The 14,728-nt window shown below is 50.2% G+C and overlaps 3 protein-coding genes across 6 annotated transcripts in view; 1 reads left to right on the forward strand and 2 right to left on the reverse strand.

Annotated features, from left to right (window-relative positions):
• The window catches only part of Tatdn1 (TatD DNase domain containing 1), a 42,535-nt gene extending 42,253 nt beyond the window's left edge, over positions 1 to 282 (reverse strand). For 3 of the 4 annotated variants that reach the window (XM_010611232.2, XM_010611227.3, XM_033760850.1), the window contains exon 1: positions 186 to 278. In XM_010611232.2, the coding sequence (XP_010609534.1) occupies positions 186 to 207 (22 nt within the window). In that variant the 5' untranslated portion in view covers positions 208 to 278. Of the gene's footprint in view, positions 1 to 185 lie in introns of all 4 variants that reach the window. The other variant, XM_033760851.1, reaches the window with a different exon arrangement.
• Ndufb9 (NADH:ubiquinone oxidoreductase subunit B9) lies at positions 280 to 6,955 on the forward strand. The gene is made up of 4 exons (XM_010611233.3): positions 280 to 445; positions 3,702 to 3,894; positions 4,508 to 4,621; positions 6,755 to 6,955. The coding sequence occupies exons 1-4, from the start codon at positions 345 to 347 to the stop codon at positions 6,884 to 6,886; spliced, it is 540 nt and encodes a 179-aa protein (XP_010609535.1). The 5' UTR covers positions 280 to 344; the 3' UTR covers positions 6,887 to 6,955.
• A 1,680-nt stretch (positions 6,956 to 8,635) lies between these two features.
• Positions 8,636 to 14,728, reverse strand: part of Mtss1 (MTSS I-BAR domain containing 1) — a 141,860-nt gene continuing 135,767 nt past the window's right edge. Inside the window, exons 13-16 of the mRNA XM_033759247.1 lie at positions 13,676 to 13,795; positions 11,950 to 12,090; positions 11,589 to 11,751; positions 8,636 to 10,458 (exon numbers count right to left, since the gene is read on the reverse strand). Of these exons, the coding sequence (XP_033615138.1) occupies positions 9,815 to 10,458; positions 11,589 to 11,751; positions 11,950 to 12,090; positions 13,676 to 13,795 (1,068 nt within the window). The 3' untranslated portion in view covers positions 8,636 to 9,814. The remainder of the gene's footprint in view (positions 10,459 to 11,588; positions 11,752 to 11,949; positions 12,091 to 13,675; positions 13,796 to 14,728) is intronic.

The following is a 14,728-nucleotide window of genomic DNA, read 5'->3' on the forward strand; positions in this document are numbered from 1 at the left end:
CACACTCGTGAAACCAGCACTCAAATGAAGAATCAGACCATCCATTACCAGTACTGATTCCGCCCTACACCCTATCCCATTGCAAGTCCTGAAACAGCCGGGGAGCTACAAGCTCGGGGTCTCTATACGAGGCGAGAGACTGAGGGACAGTAGAAAGGACCATGGACCGAAAACGCTTTTCTCACCGACGAATTTGTAGCGACTCATGGCTGCGTAGCCGGCTCCTCCCCGGCGGAAATGTACGTGGCCTCAGGTCGGCAGGCCCTTCCGGCGTTAGTCCCGCCCACAGCTCCGACTTCCGGTTCCCAGCAGCCCCCGCGGCCGCTGAAGGTAAGGGCCCGGCTATGGCGTTCTCGGCGCCGGCGGCCTACCTGACCCACCAGCAAAAAGTGTTGCGGCTTTATAAGCGGGCGCTGCGCCACCTCGAGTCGTGGTGTGTCCACAGGTGGGAGCAGGGGCCCCGGGGCTCGGGAGGGCGACCGTGGGCGTGGAGGCTGAGAGGCCCGGGCGGCCCAAGGACTTTGGGGACGTGGGGGGAGGAGATTCCCGCTCCCGGAGCCCCAGGCTCGCCGCCCATTGCAGCCAGAACTCGAAGAGATGCTTAGGAGGAGCCTGCCCCTTTCCTTCAGTAAAGTGGACGCGGGACGCAGCGCACAGGGTTGCATGAAGATTAAGTGAAGTGTCCGAAACCATAATTGCCGTAGGTTCATCGCTCACTGAAGGACATTTTCTTCACGATCTTATCGTGCCTAACACCAACAGCAGTATGTACAATAGTTAAGTGCACAAGACAACTCCGGAGTTGGGAGTGGGGGATTATTTTAGCCCTGTTTCACAGATGAGCAGATTGAGGCCCTGGGACTAGCTTGGCCAAGGTCGAACGGCTACTAAGTGTCCAAGCCAGGATTAAAATTCAGGGGTCTTGACTCCAAAGCATCGTCATTCTCCCACCCGTCCCATCAGCTTTTCTTTTTGTAGCTTCATCCAGTCCTGTCATTTCTTTAGCATCTTTTCCATCTCCCACATTTTTCTTTCCTCCTCTATCCAAAAACTGGTCCTAGAACATAGTGTTAAAATATATAGTTCTTTTGTGACCTAAATGTTATGCAAGATAGGTCACCATCCAAGATTTGTCAATGCCAGGCCACTGCTCTCTTGTCAGAATCCCAAAACCTAATCCCAGTTGAAGGACATCTGCTCTAAACGATGAAAAGCTAAATTGGCCTTTGAGAGTTGCAGAGGGTAACCTTGAAGCCCAGACTGAACATTCTCTTTGCTGTGCAGGAAGGTGGCCAGGTACATCGTTGTGAGATTTCGTTTCTTTCTTGAATCTTTCCTATTTAGACAATACGCAATTCAGCTTTTATGATGGATGCCAAATAAAAGTTAATCCTTTTTGAGCTGCAGCAGCTCATGGATGGGGATGAGAATGTAAACAAATAGATAACAGAATTATCAATATTGTGAAGAAAGTTATGCCGTCAAGAATCCAGGTTGCTGAAGTACAACTCGGAATATTAAAGTTCATAGTCACAGAGGAAATGATAAAACTAACTACAGTGATAGCACTGACTCAACATTTTAAGTTTCACGTTCTTCCACAGTCCTTGCCTGAATTTCTTCATTTGCCTCCATGGTACTCTGTTCTCTGGTTCCATTCTAGGCTAAAGTGTGTATGTGCTTTGGGCGCTTTCATGTAATTCTGGGACTTAAGTTGCCATTTGTGTTCATTTGGCTCTACAGCTATATTTCCAATTGCTTGTTAGATCACCTTCCTTTCTCTGAAACTTAGCTTGTCTGAATAATTTAAAAGCCAAACTCATTTTCTCATTCTGTCATTCAGATTCTCTTCCCAAATTTTATGACCCAGCTAGTGGCATTATTAGAACTTTAGTCACTTAAGTTTAAAATGTTAAAATTGCTCTCACGTTCTTATCTCCGTGAGTAACACCCATGTTTATATGCCATACACTATGTAAATCTGGACACTGATTTTTTAATAAGCTCTTTCCCATGTGTCTTAGTTACTTTATAGCTGGAACAAAATAGCCAAAACCTGCAACTCAAAGGAGGAGAGGTTTATTTTTTACTCAAATTTTTAGTCCATATTTGCCTGGCTCTGAGGCAGGAAGGCATGGGGTAAGAGTTTGGTAGAGGAGATCTACTCACCTGGAGGTACATGGGAAGCAGTGAGCTCAGGGAAGAGCTAGGAAAAGAGATACAGTGAACCCTTGAGTTACAACTGGCCTGACATATGAACAACTTGGGTTATGACTAGAATTTTAAACTTTCAAAGTCTTGAGTTACAACCTCAATGCTGGCCATTTGTACTTCCAGATGGTCTCAGATACAGATTTAATCCTTAAATGAGTTCTGGAAGAAACATTACAGTATCCTTCACTGTGCGGAGTTAACTGAGAAATCCTAGGCCAGTGTCTCTCTAAGGACACCGAGATCTGCCCGGAAGAAAGTGTGGCCTAAAATTATACAGGAGAGAGACTTTAAAGGCAGGTGACCAACTTGAGTTACAACCAGCCCTCTGGAAGGAGTTGAGTTAGAAAGTCAAGGGTCCACTTGCACCCTTCTAAACTACACCCCCAGTGAATATCTCTTCTGACTGGACCCTACCTCCTACCATCACATATAACTATAAAGTCAAAAGCCCCATGTATGAACACATGAAGCTTTGGGGGACCTCTAGATATAGACCATGACACCATGTCATAACATGTTATATGTTGTACACTTGGGATATCAGGTGCTTTGTGAAGTGTGTTTATGTGTTTTGGCCCCTGGAATCTTCACAAAGACTTTGGGGTGTAGATATTTACCAAGGAACTCTTGCTTAGACTCATTGAGTAGTTTACCCCAGATTATGCTTCTAGCAGTAGCAAAGCTATATAATTCAGGTCCATTCTCATAAATGGACCTAAATATCTTTTCTCCGATACTGTCAATACAGGGGCCTACTTTAGGCCTTTGTCCTCTGGTCTGAACGGTACTCACAGCACCCTCACTGAAGTAGATATTTATTGTTGGTGATTATTTTTAGTTAGTAAGATTTATTAGGACCATTTTCCATTAGCTTAACTAGTTACATTTTTTTTTTTGAGGTCTCACTGTGTAGTCCAGGCTGACCTTAAATTTACTATTGTCTTGCCTCAGCCTCTTCAGTGTTGGGAGTATAGGCATACAACATCCAGGCTTCTAAGTGAAGTCTGCCCACAGTTCCTTCAAAACCTGTCTGTAGCCTGCCCAAGGTATGACTAGTGCCAGTCAGGATTCAAACCTAAATCTCTGTAATTTGAGCATGACTGTACCATGAAACACCTCTCTTTATTCGACCTCTTCCAGAGTTTATCATAGTCCTAGTACAAGACAGGAAATTCAGTAAGTTGTGAGTAAATGTTGAACACTCCTACAGAAGCTATCCATAGCTTTTTTATTAATTCCTTTTCTTATCTTGTGTCATTTCTTTGTTGAAGGAAGGAGAAAATGACTAGGCTGTGTTCAACACAGTGTTTCTTGCTAATGGTTGGAGGGCTGCAAAGGAAGTAGTCGTGATGGGGCTGCTCCACAGGCAGCGTGGGGGACATGCCCGGAAATTATCCCGGTCCTCCTGGCAGCATGAGCAGGAGTGCAGCTCCTGTCAGACTATACTATATCCTCCTTCAGTAACCACCAAAATCCTTTGGCTTAAGGGACAAATACCGGTACTTTGCGTGTTTGATGAGAGCCCGGTTTGAAGAACATAGGAATGAGAAGGATATGAGGAAGGCCACCCAGCTTCTGAGGCAGGCAGAAGAAGAATTCTGGCAGAATCAGCACCCGCAGCCGTACATCTTCCCTGACTCTCCTGGGGGCACCTCTTATGAGAGATACGAGTGCTACAAGGTAAGAGGATCATGGTGAGAACCAGACGGAAAGGTGGTCTGTGTTCCTTGATCGCAGACCTCAGCCTTATACACCACTTGCTCTGCTCTGTGAATGGTGATGACATTTTTTTCCTGAGTTGTCAGATTTTTTTTGTTCAGATGTCAGTTTTTTTCTCTCAGATGTCATTAAAACTTTTTAAATTCAGCTCCATGATCTTGCAGTATGCTTTTTGGCAAAGCCAGTTGATAAGTTACTTGGAAATACCTAGTTTGGGGACCTGAAAGTTACCCTGTTTGGATTGGTACTTACTGTTCATTAGCTACTCTTAAGTGAGGCCTCCAAGTAACACGACGTCACCCTGGGTGTTCAGAAGGTGTAGCTAGGGCAAGAAGGGTGTGGTTGTCTTGGCTGATACTGCTATTTTGCAACCCTGGGCTGTCTGCATTATGGCATTCTTTGTCTTTGGTCCTTGCTTAGCCTCTGCTGTTCATTTCTTAGAGTCAGAAACAACCTGGTAGTCCCAGTGATTATGAAAGTACAACTTTATTTTTGTCTCTCTCCTAAGCAGGACCCTGTCGGCGGCAGGTAAGTGTATCCTGTAGAGTGACATCCTGATTTCCTCTCCTGGCAGGTTCCAGAATGGTGCTTAGATCACTGGCACCCTTCTGAGAAGGCTATGTATCCTGATTACTTTGCCAAGAGAGAGCAGTGGAAGAAACTGCGGTTGGAAAGCTGGGAGCGAGAGGTGTGTCTCCTTGGGAATCACTGGAGCAGTCAGCACCTGGACAGCCAGTGTGTGCTTCTGCATGTTAAGGTCGCAGTCCGGCTAGGACACGCTGGCCCCTTGCTTCTCAGATGCATTTCATTTTCTAAGTGTGTTCCACGTAACATAAGTTTAAATGTATCCTCTAGTCTTCCGCTAGGATGTTTCTCTAGTTTTGTTTCTGTTCTCATTGACCTTAGTTAGTCCTTTGGCTGACCTTCTTGGTATACCCTTACTATTCCTTGACCTTCGCCACCCTAGAGCCTTAAGCATTTTACAGTGATCTCCTGGTGGTCAGTTATAAAAGGTCACTTTTTCTGTATACTGTCAGTACAATACAGGAGGCCAGGAGGAAAAGTAGAGTGCATTTGGGTTACTGTGGTACTCCAGTCAAAGGGTTACTGTGACCAGCACTGGGGTGGATTGAGTAGATATGCAGGAAATTGACATCCCAGGTATCTTTTTGAGAAAGAGAAAGACTGGGGTGCGGGGGTGGGTGGGAGAGAGCAGGGCATCAAGAATGGTTTCCACTGTTAAGCTGTAACATTTCCAGTATGCGGAAACAGGCATCAGAAGGACAGTCAGGCATCTCATTGTAGAAGTGTGACATTTGAGGGGCCTGTGTGAGATATAGGGTACAACTTTGGATGTAGGAATCTGAACCTCAAAGAAGAGAGTTGGTCTAGAAATAGAAATGTACGTTTTGGGTTGTTTGTAAAGCCACAGAAGTAAAGGAGCTCTTAGGAGAGAGTGTAGAGAGAGAAGAAAGGAGCAAGAATTCTTCCTCTGTAAAAATTGGATGTAAAATGTATAATTTGAGTCAGTGAGACTTGTGTGTGACAGCGTCTGTTTTTGGTGACGATGAATGCCACAGGAAGTGGTGCAGTGTGGAGAAGGGGTGCTCCTCGCCGAGAGCATGTGCTTGCTGGAGAGCTGTGGGATGCGGGTGGCAGTGAAGGCCCATCCAAGGCTGGGAGTAGCCACTGTGTTACGACAGCACTCTGTTCCAGGACTTTGTCCTCTTAGTCATACTGTCTGTCAGCACTAGGTTAAAGGTGGGTGGTGAGTTGCCCACTACAGTTGCCGAGACTGAGGTGATTCAGAAGAATGATTGCTATGACGGAGTCTAAACTGAATAAAGGAAAGGACGGACAGAGGCCAGCTTGAGAGCTGTAATCTCTTGAGGTTCCCAAGTGCTCTAAGGGCAGGTGGTGGCTGGGTAGTATATGGTGTGCTGGAATTGCTAGTGTAGAAGTTGTGCTGGTTCTGTGTTAGGGTCAGGATGCTGTTCTTTGGAAATCCCTGGCCAAGGTGAAGTGGAGGGAAGATCACTATGGCCAAGAGGCACCATGTTTTGTTAAGAAATGTCACAGCATTTAGAAGCTGGCAGAGTGTTTCCACGGTTAAGGAGCCAGGCTCATTCTGCAGCTGGTTATTTCTGAAGCAGTTCACCTCACTTTCCACCTCTTCAGCAGGTTAGCCAGCACACCTAGGTGCAGGAGCTTGGGCTCTTAGGTCTCCTGCTGTGAGGACAGTGACCTCAGAGATTGCTAGAACTGGGGCTGCTTGGCAACATCACGTAGACTGGGCCCATTTTTACATGTGATTTCATGTTACTTTTTGTCCAGGCTACTGTCCGGGGTGGGTGGGGGCTTTACACTAACACACTGACAGTGGAGACACAAGAATAAATGTTTCTCTGGGAGGGGAGGTGGTTGGGGACTGTGACAAAGGGAATTGCAGATGTAATCGTCCTTTGTTTAAAGAACAGGAGGGGCATGATGGTCATTTCCAGCTTTTCTGAAAATTTGCCAAAGGTGGTGGCACATGCCTATAATTTCAGCACTCTGGGAGGTTAGGGCAAAAGGATTAGGCTCCAAGTTTGAGCCCAGGGGCCCAGGGCATGAGGCCTAGGGTGCAGCTCAGTGCACAGGCCTTGGCTTCAGTCCTCATTGCTGCTGGAGGGGGAAGATTTTCTGATAGAACCAGGAGCATAGAAACACTGCAGCTGTACACAGCCGTCTCAGCAGTGAGGCCGGGTGTGCGGAGTGGGACAGAGGCTGTCACCTCACCACACCAGTTGGTGTCTGACTCTTCCTTCCTCACCCCCTCTAGGTTAAACAGCTGCAGGAGGAAACCCCACCGGATGGTCCCAAGACTGAAGCTTTGCCTCCTGCTAGAAAGGAGGGCGACCTGCCCCCACTGTGGTGGCACATTGTGACCAGGCCCCGGGAGCGGCCCATGTAGAGGCACGGGCACCTTGTGTTCATACTTGCAAGGGAAGTTCATTTGCCCTAATAAAATCACCTGGTGTGCTATGACTGTGGCATTCTTCTGTCTGACATCGCTGAGGTGCCAGGTCACTGGGTAGACGTGTGACAGACAAATTGTGCTGAAATCATGTTATCTGGAAGGGAAAACTGAAGCCTGAATTGAACAGCTGTTACGATATAGGCTTGATTAGCTGTAATAACCAGAGCAAATACAGTCAAGAGAGAAATCCTGAGGGTTTAAATACCTTTTTGGTTTTCTAAGGGTTCTAGAGAGATTATAGTGCTTTTTTATTTTATTTATTTATTTTTTTTTTTTGCTGCTGCTGCTGCAGATTGAACCCAGGGCCTTTGCACTGAGTTATATCCCCAACTTTTTTTTTTGAGACAGTTTTACTAAGTCACTTAGTTGCCCAAGTTGGGCTGAAACTTGCAATCCTCCTGTCTAGCCTCCAGAGTGCTGGGATTGCAGGCCTGGCTGGGATTTTAGTTCTGCAAAGAACAGTTCTCCCAACAGGCATGGAGTTGGCCTCGTCCTGTCAGGAGTGGAAGTGAATGGCTGGGTAAGGGTTGGGTCTGGATGAAGCCGTGACCTCTGGAGCCAGCTGCCCAACTTTGCTTCTTCCAGCGCTGGACTGTTTGTAGCCCCAAAGGTAAGAACATGGCACAGCCCTTTTGTTTCAAGGAGTTTTCTTCCAAGAAGCTTAAGTAATTTTCCAAACTCAACCAAAACTGGTTGCTTTTAGTTCTCAGTAATTCATTAGAACGGTTTTCAAACTCACAGTTTAGGGAACTCTTGTTTGCAGACCCTATAAGCGATGCAGAAATGTCAGAAAGAACTCAAATTTGAGTCCCAGTCATCTTGATAGCTGACTGGGGCCTCAAACTAAATTTTAATAAGACTTGAAACGGCTTTTTTTCTAGTGGTTCTTTATTTGTAATGTAGGCTGAAGCAACTGTTACAATGTAGAAGGGAGACACACTACACAACTGTTATTTATACAAGTTCCGAACAAAACCTGCACAGGAGAGGCCAACACTCAGTACAAACTAGCAACTAAACCACAATAATTTACCTTGAGAAAGGGTTTATTTTTAGCTGTGACACTGCTTTTACAATATGCAAAAACACAAACAGAACTATCCAAGGTGTTTTGTCACATTCTCTACATTGAATTTGGCAACATTGTATATTAAATTTATTCAGATTATACTAACGTTTAAAAGCTAAACAAGTGAAAAGCTGTACCAGGGTACAGTTACATCCGTTTATTTGAAAGGGTTAAAATACCACTTTATTGTAATCACCTGCCAACGATTTCTGCTTTTGCAAAAACCCTCTCAAGCATCATATGCACAGTGCATCAGCTACTTGTCATCAGATTGGTGGGCTAAACCACAGGCACTACTGTTGCTTATAGTCTGTATTAGGAGCTTGTTTTTCAAAGGAAAAAGCTTAGTTTCTAATAATCATGCCTTGCTCGAAGCTGTAACATAAAGTGTCCTTGAGCAATCACAGCAGTGTTATGTGTTAATATATAGAACAGCGACTACAGCTACGGTACTCTCATGTCCAGCGCAGTTTGGTGGGAAAGCGGAAGGGCACCATGAAGGCAGGGCCCACAGAAACCCACAGGGAGGAACAGGCCCCCTGCAGGGGCCTGCCAGCTTGCCTCAAATGCCATCCCTTTGGCTCTACAAAGCTCTGTTGAGTTTGGAGATGGGCATTATAACAATTTCAACTTTCACTTAAGACACAAATCCATTCCAAAACCACTGCCTAAAATAAGGGACAGTATAGTGGGTCAGATTCCCAGTGACAATAAATCCTCTTCAAGCCAGTTCAATGCCATTTATTTAAGGAAGAAAAACAAGACCCCAGGTTGGTAAACACGTTAGCAAGTTGCTGGACTCCAAGCTGGTGACCCTTGTTAAATCCACTCAAGTTTTTTCAAAATATTTGGGCTTTTCAATGCACCCAGCCTGCTGGGCACAGGGTAAGTAAAAGGCATTTGCTGTATCTAAGAATTCCCTGCTAGCAGTTTCCACATTGTTAGAAACTGCCTTACCCTCAGACGTGTTTGGATTCAATAGGAGTGAGCTCAGTAGACTAAGTGGGGGCCTACATCTACCCTGAGGCGGCAGCATGCGGGACTCCAGGCGGTGCGGTGCTGCGTGCGGTGCGGAGGAATCTGGGAGAAAGTCCTTAAAAGCCCTACAGAAATGAAACACTGCACTCCAGTATGGCTTATGTGGATGCATTTACCATGAAGCTACTAGAAACTCAACCTAGGCTACTCTTAAAGGTCACGCAGACAGCGCCCCTCCCACCGCCCTCCCAGCCCCGCTGAGTCTACCTCCTCCAGACTCGCTTCTCTGAATATTGCTCAATTGTTAGTCCTGCTTTTCTCATCCAGAACAGTATATATTTAAACAAGACTTTTACCCCTTACCCACTTTGTACATTAAAATAACTCGGATTCGCTTCTAGGCTAGACTACTACAATGCATCTACAAAAGCTTGCAGGGGTGGGAAGGAAAAAAAATCAACTAAGTATAGTAATCCTTTTCTGAAATAAACTACTCTGGTTCCCCAGCCCCAACCCACCCCCCTATGCATTTAAAATTTTACAAAGACTTGTAAAAAAGTTAAATGGAATTTGGCACCTTCAGAAAAATCAAAAGGGAAACTAAGATTAAAATGCAGAAAGAAAATTGTATTTACAAATTTAAGAGATCAAGATGATGTCATTACATATTTTGATTTTAATTCTTATCTAAATATGTTGAGTATTTTCAAAAGAGCTGACTTCTGAATTGCCTACAAAATTTTTTGATGCCAGATTGGAATGGATTAGGACCAATTGGGTTTTACTAACTAAAGAGTTCGCTCTCCAGTGGGAGCCTAAGAGAAGCGAGGGGCAGAGCGGTCGTTGGTGGTGGTCTTCTTCAGCTTCACGCCCCTGCGGATGGCATTCAGCATGTCCTCCCCCTGGGGAGCAGCCCTCGGACTTGGGTCTGTGGTGTCGCTCTCGGGCATCGGCCCTGGGGAGCCGGTGGCAGTTGGGGGATCCCTTTCCTGCTCCTCAGCCTCACTCTCTGGAATCGCCTGTCTGTGCTCCTCAGGGACGGGGACACTGGGCTTGGGGCCCGGGAGTGGGGGGCTGGAGGAAAGTGTGCTGGCGATTCCTGGGGTGCCCTCCCCCAGCCCATCTGGGGGTGAGGGCAGCACCCCGGGGAGATCTGGGACTGTCGGGGTTTTGACAGGGATCACTGGTGTCTTGATGGGGATGGGGCCGCCCCCAATGACCCCCCGGCGGACGGAGGGCTTGGTGGAAGGGGTCCGTCGGATGGTTGCGACCCCTGGAGTGACCACAGCAGGTCCCAGGGTGATGGGGAGGCCGGCTGTCGAGGCTGGGCGCTTGGCTTGGAACATGCGTCGATAGGACTGGCTGATGTCACTGTTTCTTGGGATGGTGGAGGATTTATCAAACTCCTGCTGATCGGCCTCCTGGTCCCCACTTACGGAGAAATAATCATAATCTGAAACTGAGTGTGGGATCTGATTAGACAGTCAAGGCCCAGAGCTGAGAGGACACAGGCTCAGAGATGGCACACACAAGATCACCCCAGTCCCAGCCCAGGAGCCTCCCTGAGGGCTCCCTGCAGGGCCCTTGTCTCTGTTACTGCTGTAACTGGCCGTGCAGGTACTGTTACTGTGGAAACTGCCAAGAAGCCAGGCTGCAGCAGAGCTGCTGTGAGGGATGAAAGAGACGAATCTACAGATCTTCTGGTCTGGAACCCGGTGTGAAACACAAACCTGACAGATTAGCACAGATCTGAAAATCTCCCAACTCATTAACTGGCTACAGCAAGCACAAAGGTTGGACAGTGAGTTCCCAAAAGTGAGGTACATGCGGGATCCACGGTGACATGTGGCACTGCCTCAGGACAGCGCAGGGCAGGCTGATGGCACACACCTCTAATCCCGGCATGGAGAGACGGGAGGAGGCTCACAAACCCATGGCTGGCCTGAACTACACAGCACGACTCTCAGAAAAAGAAAAGGAGGGGCCAGGCATTTTGCTCGGTGGTTCCGCCGCCTACCTTGCATGTGCAAGGACTAGAGTTTGATTCCCAGTACCAAAAAAAAAAAGTATGTAGCTGTACCAACTCACCATGCAGGATCATGCATAATCACTATGTATCACAAACATACTAATAAGAAACTTAAAAATGCCTAGTACAAAGTGGCAAATGAAAAAGAAGCCGTGTCTGAGCGCAGGTTGGGACCCCCCTGCACCCCAGAGGGGGAAGTGAGAAAAGCTGCTGAAGTCCAGGCCAACTGCTGTTACTCTGGTGCTGCTGGGACCCGAACTCAGTGGAGTCAACTCTCCACTGTTTCACTTCGCTAGCCAAGGTCTTGCCAAGGCTGTCTGGATGTGCAGGCCTCCTGCCTGTCTCCTGAGTAGCTGGGATGGCAGCCGTGCGTGACAGCTGTGTCACCTCGCCAGAACATTCCTGATGAAAACAACCGTCCCCTTTCCCTCCCACCCTTTGCTCTCTGTCTCCCTACACCGTCTTTGCTTGCACACACTGGGGCCTGGGAGCACCAGCCTGGTTTGTGTTTTCTGGCTCTGTCTGCAGTTGAGACCCTCCCGCCTCGGCTTCCCACCTACCTTGGGAGGGGATGGTGTCCTCAGAGCAGCAGGGCGTGGTGGTCTGGGTGCTGTACCCACTGGAGCACTGCAGCGAGTCCCGGCTGCTCCTCTGCGCGTCCAGCTGGAGGCCCCGTGCCAGGGCCAGTGCCAGCTCCTCGCAGGCTTCCACCTCTTCCCCAGGCTGCAGGGTGGGCAGACGGTGTGAGGCCCTGGCTTCAAGCGCGCCCCAGACCACCACCCCGGCTCCATGTGTTGGGTGTTGGCCAGTGGCTGGTCGTAGGGGCCCGGCTTGGCCCAGTCCTAGGGGGCAGCCATGTAAGGGGTACCCGCAGCCCCTCTGCTGCCCACCCGGCTCCTGGGGGCCCTGGGGACCTCCCACCTCTGCCGACACGGTCATGCTGCGCGGTCTCTGCGTCTCCTCGGCTGGGCCGCCTGCCCCGCCTTCAGGCTCTCGCTTGTCCTTTCGGCGCTGCAGGGTGTTGGCCAGTGGCTGGTCGTAGGGGCCCGGCTTGGCCCAGTCCTAGGGGGCAGCCATGTAAGGGGTACCCGCAGCCCCTCTGCTGCCCACCCGGCTCCTGGGGGCCCTGGGGACCTCCTCCTCCTCACCTCTGCCCACCGGGTACAAATGCCCAGAAGCCAGGCCACTAGCAGGACCCCTGAGGGCCACCTCGCCCACCTGCGAGGGCTGCAGCAAAGGCAGTCGGGCTTGGACTGCTGCACGGTGCCATGCTGGCCACTGGGGGGCACTGGCGGGCTGCCCACTCCCACTCCCGTTCTGGGTTGGACCTTCTACCTCCTGTGAAGCAGGCCTGGGGCAGCGGGAGGAGGGCTCTGAGCAGCCTGGGCAGCCACGCAAACCTCTGAGCGGTGAAGTCTAAACTTGCTCAAAGCCGCCGGCAACTGAGGTGCTGACTTTTTCAAATTAGGGCCTTCTCAGAAATAAAACAGATCATCCTCCTGCAGCAACCTAACTTCCCAGGAGCTAAGTCTAGAAGGACCCAAACTAAAACAAAGTCTGTGTGCATCTAAGATAAAACACAATGACTGCAAATATAATCTAGGTGGTGACTCTGGCCCTGCAGGAGACGCGCGGCTGGGTGGGCTGCCTCAGGAGGTGTGGACCCGGGCAATGTGGCCCTGAGCAGGAGCTGAGGCTCCTGGGCCCTGTGACTGGGTAACTGGGGCCCCTTACAGGAAGCCCTGCTGGCTGTGGCTGGCTCTGCCCAAGGGGAGGACCAGGGAGGTGGGTGCTCTGGGAAGAAGGGGGAGGATGGAGCACTGAGCAGGCGGAGCAATGAGGGGAGGAGACACAAACCTTCCAGCTAGGGATCTGAGATGACGGGAACATGCCGGGCCCAATGGTGTAATAATGAGCGTGGTCTGGAAGGTGGACAGAGGTGACCCGAGGGAGCAGGCGGGAGGCGGGCAGGCAATGAGGGAAAGCACCTGCACCCACGGGCCCCATACGGGCCTCACTTGATAAACTACAGTGAGAGAACCCATTAGACAACTGGAAACAAAAAGAGGGAAGAAAAGGAAAAAAATTAATATGACAAGATGAGTGTGGGGGTACACAATGGCATCAACACTGGGGAGGGGACCTAGGTGTCACAGGCCAACATGGGCACTGCTGCCGAGCAAGAAGAGCTGGGGACCGAGAACGCATACAGATCGCAGGGCCCGTCAGGGAGACGCCGGACCTGCCTGCACAGTGTGGAAACCGAGGCCTTTGACTGATTAACTAGTGCAGCATGGTTCCATGTGACAGGGATCTGCTCGTCCCTTCATGCAAATTTCCAAGTCTGGCAGCATCTCCAAGTGAACTTGTTCAGTGCAGGTTTCCAAACTCATCACCCAGTTAGGGGCGGGGGCGGGGGGAGCCAGCCCAAGCACAGCAGCACAGTGGGATGTCACCAGGGGCTGGGGAGGGGACAGCACGCAGCACCAGCCGGGTCGGGGCCTTTGCCCCCAGGTCCCCACAGCCCTTCCTGCCCTGCTCCTCCAGACAGCCCTTGGCCTGCACCCCGTCCCCAAGAAGGGCCTGCTCTGGGGCACGGGCTGAGGGTCCAACTCCTGCAGCAGGACAGCTGTGCCCTGGCGGTCACCTTCTCCGTGGACGCCCAGGCACCCATGGTGGAGCCTGAGCTGACAGAGGTGGGGGAGCTGCACTCGCTCACTGACTGGCAGGTTTCCGAGGCTTCGGAGGAGGCCGAGCTGGACGAGTTCTGCAGCGGGAGGGGCACACGAGGGGACGGCAAACCAAAGCACACCACCAAATCATCACACACAAAAGTGGGGGGGGGCGGGAGGGCACACACGAGACAGATGCACACGGGAGAGGGGAGGACGAGAGAGCACAGTTAGGGTTACTTCCCCACTTTGCACTCATACGTAAGTTTCAAGCCCTAGAAACAAGCGTGAGACCAGGCAAACTCCTTCCCTGCTGGGCTGTGGGCTCAAGGATGTGGGATTGAGTGTGTGCCCAGCACTGGAGGGCCGACCAGGTGGCAGGGCTGAGCTCTGGTGTCAAAGGGCCCAGGGCCGCCTGGCCAGCCTCTCACAGGCTCAGGCAGCACTCAGTGACGCGTCTCTTGGAATGGCCCTAATGCCTGGCAGCTCTTTTATGGGTGGCTCCAGCTCTGGGATGCACGGAGCTGTCCCTGCCTGCACAGCCATCTGGGCTCAGGACAGCTCCTCCTGCAGAGGGGTGCTAAACCCTAGCACCACGTGTGGGCAGGGTGTGTGCTCACAGCAAGGCTCCTTGGCTGACACATTCACCATCACACACAGGTTCCCAACCCAACTGGGCAGGGACAGGTGCTCCAGAAACGCTGACAGCAATCCAGCAGTGACCACCCTCTCCTGTCAACTGGGTCCCAGGCACCGGCCTGCGCCCTGGGACTTGAAGCATTTCACTGTCACCTGTCACCTCTCCCTTAACCCCAGGATGCTGAAATAAGCCTGCCCTGCTGTACCAGGATTTCTCCAGAAGTATTCTAGAATCAGCTGTCAAGGAACCCACCCTGGTGTTTCTGCCCCTTCCACCCCCATCAGAAAGGCTCCTGCAGAGGGACTGAGCTTAGCTTTCCTGTCCCAAGAAGACCAGGGACCAGGATGACATTCAGCAGTTCGCAGGGCTCCAGGGAGCTCAAGCAAGG

Source organism: Fukomys damarensis, unplaced genomic scaffold, assembly GCF_012274545.1.
Source record: "Fukomys damarensis isolate Sample0158 unplaced genomic scaffold, DMR_v1.0_HiC HiC_scaffold_5, whole genome shotgun sequence".
Classification (NCBI taxonomy): Eukaryota; Metazoa; Chordata; class Mammalia; order Rodentia; family Bathyergidae; genus Fukomys; species Fukomys damarensis.